At 39.5% G+C, this 15549-nt stretch overlaps 7 protein-coding genes across 7 annotated transcripts; 5 read left to right on the top strand and 2 right to left on the bottom strand.

The window, feature by feature from the left end:
- Window positions 1-466: 466 nt before the first annotated feature.
- On the top strand, window positions 467-1706 carry JH06_1968 (replication factor C subunit; the record flags this gene model as incomplete). The annotated part of the gene is made up of 8 exons (XM_014672049.1): window positions 467-534; window positions 566-644; window positions 675-754; window positions 787-844; window positions 876-931; window positions 962-1226; window positions 1257-1548; window positions 1579-1706. 8 exons carry the CDS (start codon window positions 467-469, stop codon window positions 1704-1706), a joined length of 1026 nt encoding a protein of 341 aa, XP_014527535.1.
- Window positions 1707-2173: 467 nt separating this feature from the next.
- JH06_1967 (NA+/H+ antiporter family protein) lies at window positions 2174-3850 on the top strand (the record flags this gene model as incomplete). The annotated part of the gene is made up of 1 exon (XM_014672048.1): window positions 2174-3850. One exon carries the CDS (start codon window positions 2174-2176, stop codon window positions 3848-3850), a length of 1677 nt encoding a protein of 558 aa, XP_014527534.1.
- Window positions 3851-3894: 44 nt separating this feature from the next.
- On the top strand, window positions 3895-5670 carry JH06_1966 (ABC1 protein kinase; the record flags this gene model as incomplete). Its single annotated transcript, XM_014672047.1, has 10 exons — window positions 3895-3989; window positions 4025-4198; window positions 4241-4337; window positions 4368-4515; window positions 4563-4591; window positions 4623-4670; window positions 4703-5244; window positions 5277-5382; window positions 5414-5545; window positions 5581-5670. 10 exons carry the CDS (start codon window positions 3895-3897, stop codon window positions 5668-5670), a joined length of 1461 nt encoding a protein of 486 aa, XP_014527533.1.
- Window positions 5671-6978: 1308 nt separating this feature from the next.
- JH06_1965 (hypothetical protein) lies at window positions 6979-10003 on the top strand (the record flags this gene model as incomplete). The annotated part of the gene is made up of 15 exons (XM_014672046.1): window positions 6979-7032; window positions 7063-7090; window positions 7121-7149; window positions 7181-7279; window positions 7310-7799; window positions 7831-7940; window positions 7969-8074; window positions 8102-8254; window positions 8287-8453; window positions 8482-8633; window positions 8663-8794; window positions 8834-9242; window positions 9273-9395; window positions 9426-9719; window positions 9755-10003. 15 exons carry the CDS (start codon window positions 6979-6981, stop codon window positions 10001-10003), a joined length of 2595 nt encoding a protein of 864 aa, XP_014527532.1.
- Window positions 10004-10157: 154 nt separating this feature from the next.
- Window positions 10158-10978, bottom strand: JH06_1964 (hypothetical protein; the record flags this gene model as incomplete). Its single annotated transcript, XM_014672045.1, has 5 exons — window positions 10158-10199; window positions 10236-10460; window positions 10493-10576; window positions 10607-10717; window positions 10748-10978. The coding sequence occupies 5 exons, from the start codon at window positions 10976-10978 to the stop codon at window positions 10158-10160; spliced, it is 693 nt and encodes a 230-aa protein (XP_014527531.1).
- A 1206-nt stretch (window positions 10979-12184) lies between these two features.
- Window positions 12185-12983, top strand: JH06_1963 (proteasome subunit alpha type-6; the record flags this gene model as incomplete). The annotated part of the gene is made up of 3 exons (XM_014672044.1): window positions 12185-12606; window positions 12638-12707; window positions 12735-12983. The coding sequence occupies 3 exons, from the start codon at window positions 12185-12187 to the stop codon at window positions 12981-12983; spliced, it is 741 nt and encodes a 246-aa protein (XP_014527530.1).
- Window positions 12984-13008: 25 nt separating this feature from the next.
- On the bottom strand, window positions 13009-15393 carry JH06_1962 (glycosyl transferase; the record flags this gene model as incomplete). Its single annotated transcript, XM_014672043.1, has 7 exons — window positions 13009-13181; window positions 13211-13346; window positions 13376-13825; window positions 13856-15091; window positions 15122-15249; window positions 15281-15314; window positions 15346-15393. The coding sequence occupies 7 exons, from the start codon at window positions 15391-15393 to the stop codon at window positions 13009-13011; spliced, it is 2205 nt and encodes a 734-aa protein (XP_014527529.1).
- Window positions 15394-15549: the final 156 nt, after the last annotated feature.

Here is a 15549-nt window from a genome sequence, read left to right as displayed (position 1 = left end):
CCAAGGAGTCACCCTCCACTTCCTGAGACATTCTCTTGTCCATGAACACACGGCTACACATCAGTCTCTCTTTCACACTCTCTACAGCTTATTCTCATCGTCAATATCAATTGGCTTCTGAGAACTAAGAGCGGGATAACAGATGTTAAGCTACATTCATGGTAAGAAATCTATTCACTTCCTATTGCAAACACCTACCTTCATCCTTACTACTGTATCGCTTTACCACAGAATCACTGAGTTATTCGATTTCAAAGAATTGCCAAAAATACCTTCAATTTGATTCAATTCAATTCAATAAAGCCGATTCAAAATACGTCTGATGTCAAATACCCCATTCCTTTTTTGTTTTTAGGGTTATTCTCCATGAATCCTAGTCATCCAAAACAAAGAGATACACAAAACATCAGCTCACCATCCAGTTAATCCAATTGCATCTTTTCTTTCATTATCATTTCAATTCCTGATGGAAGTTGAAAACGATCCTGTCACACAGAGAAGGGAATCTGAAAACCTTCCATGGGTTGAGAAATAGTGAGAATAGTTGGTGAGGATTCATCACTAGTCGTCCAAAGAAGATGGATGATATTTCTTCACATGAAGAAGCCGTTAGGACACTGAAGAAATCCATTCAAGAAGGAAATGTAGGTGTTTTCTGTTAAAGTCATTTTCAGCTTCCTCATCTCCTTCTCTATGGACCTCCAGGAACGGGAAAGACATCGGTGATTCTAGCCTTGGCACATGAACTCTTTGGGTTGATTTTGGTAGCTGGAAGATTATACATAGTCCTGAGATGAGAAATCGTGTGTTGGAGTTAAATGCATCTGATGAGCGTGGTATTGATGTATGGATTGTTTTAACTAGATGATACATAGGTGATTCGAAACAAGGTGATTCTCTTTGCCCAACAAAGTGTGAAGAAGTCCATTCCGTATCTCTTCATTTTGAATTTCATCGATAGTGGCTATCCTTCACCTCCTTACAAGATAATTATCATGGATGAAGCTGATTCTCTGACAATGGATGCTCAGAGTGCTCTACGTCGTGTCATGGAAATGTACTCGAAGGTAACTCGTTTCTGCTTCATCTGCAATTACATTTCCAAAATCATTCCTGCACTCTCTTCACGTTGTGCTCGGTTTGAATTTGGGGCACTTCCACGAGAGAATGTTGTGGCTCGTCTGCGTTTCATTAGCGAGGAAGAAAAGATGACTGTAGAGGACGATGTAGAGATAGGGTACGCAGATGATTGATAGGCGTTACAATACATATATGATCAATCAAAAGGTGATCTGCGATCTGGCATTCACCTTCTTCAAAACAGTTATATGATATTTCAGAAGGATGTTATCACGAAAGAGAAACTCCATGGCATCACTATGGAGATTCCTCCAATGGTTGTGAAGAATCTTTGGGACACAATTGTTGCAACAACGGCAGCTTCTAGTATTACAAGATTGTCTGCTGCTGTAGAGAAGGTTATTCTAGATGGATATCCTTTGAGTATTCTTCTCTCCCTGTTAACATCCTATGTCGTGAATAATACAGGTTGGAATTTGGGTAGGGTGATGAGAATAGAACTGGAAGATGAGAAAAAGGCTGAGATTTGCTTGGAACTTGCTAGAGCCGATAAAGCAGTGTGTGATGGGTGTGACGAGGAGCTATTGTTACTAGGTACTTGTTGTACACTTGTGAAGTTGCTGTGATCTGTTTGTTGTAAAGTTCAATGAATGTACCATTTTCATAGTACCTCTATTCAAGAATTCTAAGTTCTTTTTCTTTGTATCTTAGATGATTTCAGCTCAGTTCCATGTTCAGAAGAGTTAACTGATGATGAAGTCTTTCATTGAACAGGATCATTCAATAATACCCTAAAGTGATCTGCATATCCTGATTCCAAAGATAGGGTACCAGTTAGATTGTTGTTGCATGTCTCGGTGTTAAGTTTGCTATACGTAGAGTATTAGGCTGTTACTTTGCTAAAGTGATCTGCAAAACACTGTTATAAAGATAGGATATGTTCAGAATCCATATTTACACTCTCCACAAAGTCACAACCATTCGCCTAGAAGAGAAACGTGGATACCTTACCGAAATCGGGACTTCTTTCGTCATATAGAATGAATAGTGTTCTGTATGTCATTCTTTTCTAGAATTTGAGTCCAGTTTCGTGATGGTCGCATATGATAACTATACACCAGTGTGGATCGGGTTTCCTTCAGTAATTCCGCCTATCCTTGCCATGGTCCTGGCTCTTTCTACCAAAGAAGTTGTCTCATCGTTATTTATTGGTGTTCTTTCAGCTTCTGTCATTTATTCTATTGCTGTTTACAGAGGTATGGTAGAGGGATTGACAAGTGCCAACTTTCTGGATGTGATTTTCAGTGTAATGGGAATTAAGATTTCCAATAATGTGCATATATGTCTCTTTATTCTATTCATTGGCTCTCTCATTCATCTCGTTTCCGTTTCTGGGGGTTCTAAGGCCTATGGTATTTGGGCAAAGAAAGCTATCAAGGGGAGAAGACGAAGTATGTTTTCTACAATTGCACTGGGAGCAATGATGTTCCTTGATGATTACTTTAACTCGATCACAACATCCACAGTTATGGGAACTGTCACTGAAGTTAATCACGTCTCAAAACCCAAAACTGCTTACATTATTCATACCATGTCCACCAACATGTGTATTACTATCCCACTCACTAGTTGGGCGGCCGCTATTGTATCTCAGATTAACGATAATGGTGTGGAAGACTCGTTTCTTGTCTTCCTGCAAGCCATTCCCTTCAATATCTATAGTATTCTCTGCTTCATCTTCGTTATTGTTATCACTTTGCTTGATTTCGATTACGGAAAGATGAAATTCTATGAAGACAATGCTCGATTGGGATTAACTGAAACCAATGAGGCATTACCTTCCGTGAGTGTAGATACAGAGAAAGAATCTGATAAGGGAACGATTTGGGATCTGTTGTTACCCATTCTGGTGATGGTTGTCTTAGCCGTGTTTTTCATGTTCTATTTAGGTGGAGCCTGGGATGGAACACACAAAGCAGTTACACAGGTCTTGGGAGATACTTCAGCCCCCAAAGCACTTCTATATGCTTGTTTCATGGCTCTGATAACTACTTTGGTAATGTATGTACCACGCAAGCTGATGACCTTCACTGAATGGATTAACCATTTCATCGAAGGCATGAAGACGATGATTTCAACTTTGATCATTCTTGTGTTGGCATGGTCTGTCAGCGGTACAAGCGGGGATCTCTTGCAGACGGGAGCATATATTGGTAAACTTGTTCAGGACTCTCCTATTCCTCCGCAGATGATCCCTGCAGTTGTATTCTTAGTTGGAATGGCTCTTTCTTTCTCTACAGGTACTGCTTGGGGAACCTTTTCTCTTCTGATTCCTATTGCAGTCAGTATTTGCTCCGGGGATAATCGAAAGTACTTAGTCCCATCGATTGCTTCCTGTCTCTGTGGAGCCGTCTTTGGAAACAACACATCTCCGATCTCTGATACAACCATTCTTGTATCATCAACATTGGATTGCTCATTCCTTGTCCATGTCTCAACTCAACTGCCTTATGCTGTGACTGTCGCCTCAGTTTCGATTGTCGGATTCTTGGTTGCTGGCTTCTCTGGAGGGAATCTAGCAATAACATGGGGAGTTTCTCTTTGTCTCCTATTTGTGGTGTTTCTCTGTATCTTCTTGTATCAGAAGAACCATTCGCTACATCCTAGAACCATGAGTGTGGAGGATAATGAAGTGAAGAAGGAGGTCGAAGTGGAAATGGAAAATATGTCGATAAAGCCAGAGGGTAATGATATAGATACACTAAAGTAGTTTGTATATTTGTTACATCAAATTCTTCTTTGCACTTACGTCATATGTCTTTTGCTCTCATTCGAAAGCACAAGGCATTATCGTTCGTTTGTGCAAGTGGACTCATGACGGGAATTGTTCTCAGTGATGGGCGAAGACGGTTGGATGACAAAAATAGGATTTCTGATTATGTAGAGAAATTGTGCATGAAGAGATACGAGGAATGACACGGACAATCGATTTCACATTCACACTGGCAACAATCCTCGCGGACTACAAGTTTTCCTTTCGGAGTGTTGAGCCAAATACTCCAGAATATGAAGTTGTGTACCATACTGTGAACCAACGATGTGCAGAAAAAACACTTAGGTTATGCAGGTACTAGAATCTGATATTGGATATTATTTCTAGACGACTTGGTGGGTATTACATCAAACTTGGTCAAATGGTATCGACCCTTGAGCAGGGAATTCCACGAGAATGGGTTGATACATTATCACTATGTCAAGTGTTTTTGTATTGAAGAAATGAGAATTAGGATAAAGCAAACCCCCTTCCGTTTTCTTCCATTTCTAGAGTAATTGAAGAAGATCTAGGAATGAAGGTGAAGGATCTCTTTAGTGAAATTGATGAACAGCCTATTGGTTGTGCTTCGCTAGCTCAAGTACATCGTGCAGTGTTAGTGAGTGGCGAAGAAGTAGCTGTCAAGATTCAGTATCCATTTATTCGTAAGTTTACTTGATTGACCTTCGAGATTGCGAAGTACTTTGGAGGATTGGAGTGTTATAGTTAGTGGGCAACAAAGGTTATCAAAATGATATTTCCTTCTTTCGAATTTACTGTAAGCATGAGTCATACTGCTCATTTGTTTAGTGGTTTGTTCCTCGTTTTCGAGAGAATATAATGAAAGAAATCGACTTTGAGACAGAAATTACAAACATGCAGAATTGTCGTGATTTCTTTCAGTCGAACCCGTCAATTTATGTCCCTCAAGTCTACCACCAATATTCGTCTCCTCGTATTTGTATGATGGAGTTTATTCATGGAATCAAAGCATCAAACATTTCTGCATTGCAGAAGGAAGGAATTGATACGAGACAAGTTGCTTCTCTATGTATTGAAGCCTTTTCTCGTATGATCTTCCAAGCTCCTTTTCTACATGTTGATCCTCATGCTGGGAATCTCTTTGTTCGGTTTATTCCAGGGTCAACGAAACCTCAGCTGGTCTTATTGGATCATGGAATGTACAATTACCCACAACCGGGATTCACTGAGTTCATGCAGGAATTGTGGCTAGCAATGGTGAAACAAGACAGAAAGGAAGTAGAGAGATTGTGTAGAATTTATGGAATGGAAAAGTATGGTCAACTGTTGTCATTGTCATTAACCGGTCGTTCCTTATCAAGTCAGAATAAGTAGTAATTTTAGTCAGTATTAACGGAACTAGATTTGGCGAAGATATGACAGAAGAGCTTCGGGATTCTGTGGAGAAGCGAATTGCCAACACTCTGGAGACAATCACTGCAGAAGTCTTCGCCAATCGAATTGGGATTGTTAGAATGTGTAATGGAATATGAAATATAGATTTCAGAGATGATGTCAGCAATGCCTTCAGATCTGATGTATGTCTTCCGTGTGGTAGAGATGTTACGAGGTCTACTTCACTTACTCGGAGGAACAGAGAATGATCGTCTGTCCATTATGACTTCGATGGCTGTTCAGTAGAGGTTGGATTGGAGGATAATCTGTAGGGGTCACTACAGGAGCAGTATCCCATTTTTCACATCATTGAAATGGAAGTTCTATTTAATGTGCTTACGAGTGCGATTGTGGTTGAGTGATTTGTATGTGGAGTGGTATCTTCGAAGCTATCTGAAGCAAGGATATGAAATGGAGTTTGATCCAGAAATCGTTTTCAATCAATTGATTCAATGCGATGTTTCTTGAAGAAACAAAACAAATATTGTATTAATATACACTTGGGAGGATCCGTTCAAAATGACTCTCTACATGAGGTAACCAGGGTTTTTCTGGTTCTTCTTTCTTCGTTATGATGCACCCTTCTTCCAATTGAGGATACTCACATGTTGCTATCGATTCATCCCACGTATTCATCACACAGAACCATAAACCTTCAGGTAGTGTCACTTCTGGTGGAACATACCGCCACTTACCACAGAAAGGATTTTGACAACGAATCCAGCGCTCTCCAGTCTACGACTTACAGCATTCAACCAAAACGACTTCAGGATCCACAAATTGGTTTGGATTATCCGGCTTTGGAGTAGAAGGATCTACTACATAGAAGTGACGCAGCTTTGGTTCCTCTCGAGTAGATTCTTCCGGTATCTGCTCATTTGAAACTGGAACTCCCGAAGAAGGGATATTTGTAGGTTCTTGGGTTTGCAGATCTGAAGAGATTGAAGTTGTTCTAGGCATCGATACTATTAGAGGATCCACGTCTGCAACAGATGGTTCAGCTGAATGTGATTGAGTAGTGGTTGGAACTGATCCTGATGGAACTTGAACCGAATTTGGAACCATTACCCTACGATTATCAACCATACTTCTAGGGTACGCTGGACTTGGAAACGCCTAATCAATCAATAAGTGATAATACAACTTACGGCTGAAGAGGGCAGATTTGTAGTTTGTGGTGAATTATACGCTGTAGAAGCTGAATATTGTGATGAAACAGATAGAGGAGTCGTTTCTGATGTCTATTCATAACATCATGATAACAATACATACTTTTCTTGATTCCTGTAAGTTTTCCGATGATAGCATCCAGCCATATGATGGTTGCATTGGATTCGTCGAAAAGGAGAGGATATCAAAATATGAAATACTTATGTATCCAAAAAAACAAGTGTTTTTGGATCTCATTTCTTGTTTCTCTGTTGTGCAAATCCTTCGTTCCCATCGAATATGCAGAGACGTAGGAATTCAGTAATTTGTTACGATGAATAGACAACAAGGAACTGTCTAACTCGCATTGTCAGAACAGTGTTCGTGCTATTTCTCGTTCTAGGTATGTTATTTGGTTTTTTATTCACTATTCCAGCATAAGTTCAACAATTCCTAAAAATGATGGTTCTCACTGTCTCGTCACCCAATGTCTAGATTTCCCACAACAGGACTTAGCAAAAATGCTTCATAGTATGAATATTCTTGAACTGCTGTCGCTGCTCTATGTTATTGACGTTCGTTTTCTTTCTTTCCCTCACCAATAGGATGTCTCTATGGATTCAAAGGTTCCTGGTAGACGATGGTAGCATCTCTCATGATTAGATCTCTCTCAGTATAGTTCTACTTTTAGGGTGCTTTTCGTTATTTTCGTTTCATTTTCAGAATTGCTATCATATGCTAATGCATCTCAATCCTCAACAACGGCATCATTTGTCTCAGATGGTGTTTATGTCAACAAGTGGCAATATTGACTGGAATGAGGTTGCATTTCTCATCTTTTCTCATTCATAGATCTCTGCTTATCTCTGTTACTGCATGACTCCAAAGGGCCCATCTCTCCATTCCCATGTTAGTGACTCGCTCCCTCAACGGTCTCTTCGTCATCACAGTTCACTTCGACGCAATAGTTCTAGAGTTATGGTGGGTTCTCCCAGTTCCTCTCCATCTTATCGCGTCTATCGTAAGTCACTTCCTGTTTCGATAGACCATACTTCTGCAGAACAAGAGAGGGAATTCTTACGGCGGAGTTATGAAATATCGCATCATCGTTCTCATCGTATGGACTTCTCTCCTGAAGTGTCCATTGTCGAAGCTACTGAGACTGGAAGTCGAACTCGTCAAGGAGCTGCACTTTGGAGTCGTCATTCCTTAGGTACGCGATGGGTGGACTCTTCCAATCCTCGCGATGGAATGATAGATCGATCAATGAATCTGGCTTTACCACGTGAAGAGAACGAATCTCGAGTATTCCGCCACAGTCATATAGCAGACTCTGATTCCAGTATATCTGTGGTCTCATTCTTATGTGTTAGGCATCCTTGTCTCCAATGAATCTTCGGGTATTCATCCACATCTCTCTCTCAATTCATCATCACCTGAATTCGATCTCTATGTGCCTGGAACCGACGTCTCCTTCTCTGATGTATGGTTAGTGATCAAGTCTTATCTAGGATCCTTCAACTGCTGAGGTTATAATTCCTCCACATCCTATTGGATGTGTTAATGTCATTATCGAGTCTTCATGGGATAGTAGTTGGACATTTGGTCTAAATAGTGGTTATTTTTGGAATCCATTTATCGTAGAGATTCAGTTTTTTGATGAGAATGGAATGGCAGTACCAATAGAGCCAGCTACCGTCACAGTCCTCTCGTTTCCTCCATTGCCTCTGGATCAACAAGACCGTTTTTATGCAATGTTACGAGGAGAACGAATGTGGAGTATCGACTACTCGTTACGTAGATTGATTGAGAGCACTATAATTCATCAGAAGACTCTCCATTCAATGTTCAATTTGTATTCTCTCCATCTCGAGTTCTCTCATATATGATAATTGAAAATCCAGAAATTGTGAATGCAATGGACATTGGAGTTCGATCTATTGAAGTTCTTGAAGATAAAACTCCTATCTTTCATGGCTATCTTAATCACGGGAATGTTCAGTTAATATTATTCTTTGATATAGATCATCCAAACGATCATTCTATTTCACACAGATCAAAATGTGTTTCGTCGGTTCTTATCAAATGAATTATTTGCTTCAGCTGTATCCCCGCGGAAACAGACATATGAACGATCTCGTCAACAGCATCAGTTCTATCGATTACTCCACGGATCGTAGACTTTGTCATTTCTCTTTATTCTAGTTCTGCCAATCGTACTCCTCCTCCTAATGAGTTCAAATCACTTTCAGATTCACGCACTCATCCTCGTTCCTATTCTCATCAATCCAGTCCCATTCCACGTTCGGCAATTCCATTTGAAACTCAAAATAGTCGGTATTTTCAGAATTCCTATTCTATTGATGATATGAATAGGAAGTCATCTATTGAAGAAGGATTACGACCTCGCCTCTGCAAGAGTATGAATTATTCACATTCAGAACAAAATGATACCGAACCAGTTTATTCACATCTGAAACTCCCTTTGAATGAAACTCCCCTTCCATATATTATGACATCAGAAATTACGATTCAGTTAATAGAACCATGGGGTCAATCTGAGTATATTGGTTTAACAGGAATAGAAGTGATTGATGAACATGGAATGATAGTTACACCATACGAAACCCAATTTGCTGCTTTCCCACGCGATTTGGCCTCGTTAGGATGGACAGAAGATGTTCGAAAATTGGAAAACCTATTTTTCAAGGAGAATTTGTCCACTTCTTCTTCATCTATGTGGTTAGTTCCTCTATATTATAGAAATGAAACTCCTATAATACATGTGAGTGATTCCCGTGGTTATTAATAATAGTTATCATGGTTGCGACCTCGTCGGATATATGGATTACGAATCTTCAATTATAACAAGAGTTCATTAGAGTGTTATCGTGGTACCAAGTATATTCGTATTCAGATAAATGGTGAGATCGTTGGAGTAATGGTTCATTTGTTCTCTAAGTGATAGAGTGATCTCATATTTCTTCATAAAGCACCAGGAGTAGATCTATTTGACTATTCACAAATCATTTCGCTAACAGCACCTGAGACTCTTCGATCTAATCTTATTCAACCATCATCGTTTTCCTATCCAATGAGTTGTCCTCTTCCAGAACAAGACTTTTTGTGCCCTCTTCATCCTTGTGGGTCGATCCTGAAAATTCAATTTGTATCAACATGGGGAGATCCATCCTTTCTCGGATTGGAACGAATTCAGATTCTTTCTCCCGATGGAGACATGATTCCCATTGATGTGAGCAAAGTAATGAGTATTTTTGTGATTCCTGATTTTGGTAGGTATTTGCATTTCCATCCTCCCTAAATGGTTTAACACGAAACTCAGAGAAGCGAGATACTCGTACTGTAGATAAACTCTTCCAACCTTCAGAATCTCGTAATAGTCGTGATTGTTGGTTGGCTCCTCTATGTTATCGGGGATCTGCTCAGGAACGAGCAGGAATCACCAATAGTATGTTTTTATTGTTTAGAAGACCAATTGTAATTGGTTGTATCAAAGTAGATATGATTGAAGCAAATCAGGACTAGTTTTGGAATTACCGAAAGACTCCTTCTCGTGGTGTACGATCGTTTTCATTGTTGTTAGATAACAATCTGATCTATTCAGGCGAGATGAAACAATGTGACCTTACTAGTGCAGATAATGTTCAAAGTATTCTCTTTACTAACAATCCGATAGTGGTTAGAAGGGAGAAGAATAACATTTATCGAACTCCATTAGAGCCTATGGTATTCATTGACAATCAACATATTATGTTACCTGTATATTCATAGGATAGTTGTGAATGTGTGTTAATGAACAAACATAGGAATTAGAATTGAACTGAATTAGGCGAAGTTGATTACTTTGATAAGTAATGAGTATGATAGGATTGTGCCGAAGAGGAGATAAATCCACAATAAGATTTGCACACTGATTGTCTCGGTTTACTACAAAAGCAATTCGTTTCAGAACTGGTAACGAATAGAAGGTAACAGTACTCATCTATTCATTAGTATATTTCTCATCCTTTCTACGCTATGAGCTTTTGATGATACAATAAGAACCATCAAACCACTCTGAAGTCGCAAAACTGAACTATAGAAAAATTGTTGACCCTCCTAGCTATTAACTGGGTCTGCTATTCCTACTTCCATTGTTATGCGTAACCGCTTATTCATCTTCACATCAATCACACTGATAGAAGAGGAAGAAGTCACAACTAGCATTTCTTGATCTCCTAATTCAAACGGTACGAGTGACTGCATATTAGACAAAAGATCAACTCTCACAAGTGCACGTTGACAATTGGTAGTCACTTCCGTGACTTCGCCTGAGGCTAAATTGACAACTTTGACCACTTCGCTTTCATTCCCAATAAACACTATTGTTCCAGACTCGTTAAGCGCAGCCATTGTAACAGCACATCCAAGAGAGCGTTGTAGAACCATCTTCCATCCATTCCCTTCGCGAGCAAAGAAATGCATCATACCAATGGAGTCGATAGTCACGAATCCATCCATGTAGGGTTTGCAATAAAAGAGAAATTGGATTGCAGAAGAGAATTTCTATGGGAAAGAAAGAACAAAGTTCCAACATAGATGAATCGAGTGATCCCTGTTTGCAGATTGATGGACTTCAGTTCACACTCATTTGGAGAAGATAACTCAGCAACTATTAGATGTTTTGGCTATTGTAAAAGCAAACTAAGACACTTACAAAAAGTAATATCGAAGTTATGGGAAGATTCCTTCTTAATGATGAAATGAGCCGCATTGATGGATCCCAAAACTAGTTGTTACTAGAACTAGGATTCCGATTACACTAATCACTCCATCATCATTATATGAACATATTAAGCGACTACTGGGACAAAGACTGAAACCCTGAAGCAATCCACCGTCTAGTGTAGCTACAGGACCCATTGTAAACAGAGCTGTATTCTTCTTCTGTAAGGTATTTGTTGCAGGTTGAGTAGTTCTATTGATGACCATCAAGTATTCAATTCTACGATTTTATTTTTGTTACTCGTTTCTTCTTCGATTTGTCACCACCCTGGTCAGGTAGTTGTTTCTGAGAAGGAAGAAGGTTCTGGGATCCATACGATTTAATCTTCTTAGCTGTGGAAAGCTTTCAATTACAAGAAAATTAACACTGTAGTACTTTCTGTCCACGACCCATCACCCATAACAAATCAATGGAGTACTCGATTCATGTTGTAGTAAAGAAATATGGAGAAACTCAGTTTGAATCAACAAGAACAGCAGAGGAAATGAGAAAGAAGGGTATTCCACAGAAAGCACTCCAAACAGATACTGAACCGTTGCCATTATTACACGAAGGAGATATGTATTATTTGTGTTCTGCTGTTGAGGTGCATCTTGGATTTGGGTGAATGAACTATAGAACATGAAAGAAGAAGTTGGATCATACTTATCTAGTTGCATAAACAGTGACACAGTATCTGAAGAAGCAGGAGTTGTGAAGAAGTCCAAAGTCCTAGAAGATTGATTTAGTATTCTTTGTGTTGCATTTTAAACTATTTATTGAGAGAATCGTTATCGATGATGTCACAGTTTCTGTATCCACTCTTGCAGTCAGTATATGACTGTCTAAACTCCCAGGTGGCACATATTAAACAATTGGCTATTTCCTTTATGACTTGAGATAAAATCACGGGGATGAAAGAGTTTTAGCGGAAGGAGAGTTGACATCTTCACTTTTTGTAAATGGACCGTCGAAGCTCTGGATACGATCGTAATATTACTGTTTTCTCCCCTGAAGGTCGTCTCTATCAGATTGAATATGCGTTCAATGCCGTGAAGTCATTTGGACAACTGATTGTGGGAATGAAAGGAACTAACATTGCAGTTGCGATATCTCAAAAGAAGATTACGGACAACACAATCGATATAAGAAGTGTAACAAATCTCTACAGAATTACCGATCATGTGGGGTGTGTAATGACTGGACTTCAGGCAGATTGTGTAACTCAGGTAAATCGAGCCCGTGAAAAGGCTATTGAATATAAAGCGAAGTATGGATATGAGATACCGATCAGTGTATTGGCAAGAAAAGTAGCTGATAAGTGTCAATTGTATACACAACGCGCTGAAATGAGAGTTCTTGGTTGTGTGATGGTTCTTTTCGGGTATTTCTCTTTATTTTGGACTTACTTTTAGTATTGATGAAGAGGATGGAAGCAAGGTATATAGAATTGATCCTGCTGGCAATTGCTGGAGTTACAGAGTGGTTGTTTTGACGAAGGATAATCTATAGGGTGTTGCAGCAGGTCCAAAATCACAAGAAGCAATAAACTATCTGGAAAAGAAGATTGGTCAAGAGCCTCTTCTTGATGACAATGAGGAAGTGATCAAGCTGGCGCTTCAAGTGTTCCAGAACGTGTTGTCTGTAGACGTAGCTCCAAAGGATATTGAAGTTGGTGTTATAGAAAAGGGAGGCAAGTATCGGGTGGTTGATGATGAGACTGTGGACCGTTACTTGACAGCCATTAATGAAAGAGATTAATTCAGATGTTTGTAAATAAACAGGATTACTGTTTGCGACACTGACGAGCAAGAAGCAAGTCAGGACAGATTTTCAACTTAGCCTCATTTAGAACCTCAGAAGATGCTTTTCCTAAATATTTCTTGTTCCATTTAGCATCTTCTACAGATAATTGGAGTTTCTTCTGATTGGTTCCAAATCCTTGTTGGATATTCACAACTACAATAAAAACCACCAAATGAGTTAACAAGAATCAGAAAGATTGATAAGAGGGATATTATTGGATGTGGCCAGATTCATCAAATACAAATCCAAATACTTCCGACCGACGACTACATCTGGAATAGCGATGAAGGGGAACCATCTTGAGAAGATTAACACATCCTACATTCAATCATTGATCTCTTCCCTACAGCATTGATTTGGTTCTTCACACTGCTTCGCTTATTCAACCCTCGGAGACTCTTTGCATACGTTTGTACATCAACATACTTCACCGTCTTCAGCCCCACATGAGCACTTCGAGCACGAGCTGCTAATTCAACTTGTTTGGGCAATTCTTTAACATTTATTGCCTTCAAAACGACTTTCAATTGCTTGAGAATTCCTGGATTCAACAAAATGCCACTATTTGCGTATCCGTAGAAATCTGCCGAAAATCTGCGTTTTGCAAAGAGGAACATCTCTCGAATCAAAGGTACTCCGAATTCATTTCGTGGAATGACATCTTGAGTGAAAATATGATGTCGTCTTGTAGCATTCCAAACCACGGATGAATTGGTAAAGACAATTGCCTTAAAATTCGTGTAATTTTCTAATAATTGAAGAGAGCGAAGTGTATTGTGGAATGTAACATCAACAATCTACAATAAGATATAGATCATAAGACATACTGGTGAATCTGTTGAAAACACCATAACTAATGAATAATGAGTGGCACTCGAAGGATATGTGAATTGAGATGATTCTTGTACTTGAAGGAGAGTCGTATTAACGGATACTACAAACTTGGCTGCATCCTCCTTCTTTTCATTTTTCTGAAGTCTCTCCATTTCTCTTCTCTGTATTTTTGCCTTTTCTTCTACCTCTTTTCCTTCCTCCAACTTCACAGCAGGACGAAGAGAAGGCTGTGGTTCCTCCTTCATTTGCTTCTCGTTATTCTCGTTCTTTTGCTCACCATCCTTCTCCTCCTTTACCTCTTCCTTCTCATTGTCTTCCTTTACTTCTTGGTCCTTCGCTTCTTCTTCCACTTCCTTCACTTCTTCCTTCACTCCTTGATCCTTCACTTCCTTCACTTCCTTCACTTCCTTCACTTCCTTCACTTCCTCCACTTCTTGGTCCTTCACTTCTTCTTCCACTTCCTTCACTTCTTCCTTCACTCCTTGATCCTTCACTTCTTCCTTCACTTCTTCCTTCACTCCTTGATCCTTCACTTCCTCCACTTCCTTTACTTCCTTCACTTCCTTCACTTCTTCTTCCTTCACTTCTTCCTTCACTTCTTCTTCCACTTCCTTCACTTCTTCCTTCACTCCTTGATCCTTCACTTCCTCCACTTCCTTTACTTCCTTCACTTCTTCTTCCTTCACTTCTTCCTTCACTTCTTCTTCCTTCACTTCTTCCTTCACTTCTTCTTCCACTTCCTTCACTTCTTCCTTCGCTTCTTCCTTCACTTCTTCCTTCACTCCTTGATCCTTCACTACTTCCTCCACTTCTTGGTCCTTCGCTTCTTGGTCCTTTACTTCTTCCTTTACTTCCTTCACTCCTTGATCCTTCACTTCTTCCTCCACTCCTTGATCCTTCACTTCTTGGTTCTTCACTTCTTCCTTCACTTCTTCTTCCATTTCTTGGTTCTTCACTTCTTCCTTCACCCTCTTCAGCTCCTCCTCCTTTGTCACCTTGATAACATCCTTCTCCTTCTCCTCACTGACGTCCTCTTCACGTTCAGGGAGGAGAGTAACATGTGTTGCCTCCACTTCATTTGGCTTAGATAGATGTGACCCATTTGTAGCAACTGGAAGACTCTTCTCCAAAACTGATGAAGAATCCTGCTTTGGAACAATGGACGAAGAGCTATGAAAGGATAACTTGTCAAACGATTGGTTTTTGTCCTCCAATACTGAAACTACACTCTACTTTTCATTCCACATAATCAAACCTACAGGTACAGAAGTATAAAGATTCACATTAGACAGTTTCAAATTCACATTCATACGCAAATCACTTGGTAAAACGCTTCTTCCCACATTGCGAACAGAGAATAAATCAGTGTCCTCTCTACTTGTAGAAACTATTTGTTATACATTGAAATAACAGAATACTAGCAAACTGACCCTGAATTGCCAGGAATAAAGTCTATACGTAATTCAATATTTCTATCACCTACACATGCCAAAAATACCACACTAAACAAGTACCAACAACAATGATTCATTTCACAACGAGAAAATAGTCCTTTTACATAATCACGGTTCTTTTACTCTTTATCATCCTGTCACTTTCTATGTAATAGGATGCCATAATCAACTACAGTTTGTCAATCCCATCGATAGAAAAAGAGTTGCCACAACAACACCTCTCAGTCATTCTT

The sequence above is a fragment of the Blastocystis sp. subtype 4 genome (assembly GCF_000743755.1).
Source record: "Blastocystis sp. subtype 4 strain WR1 chromosome Unknown seqid_0117, whole genome shotgun sequence".
Lineage (NCBI taxonomy): Eukaryota > Bigyra > Opalinata > Blastocystidae > Blastocystis > Blastocystis sp. subtype 4.
The sequence above is the reverse complement of the archived record's forward strand: the minus strand, read 5'-3'. Positions and strand labels throughout refer to the sequence as shown.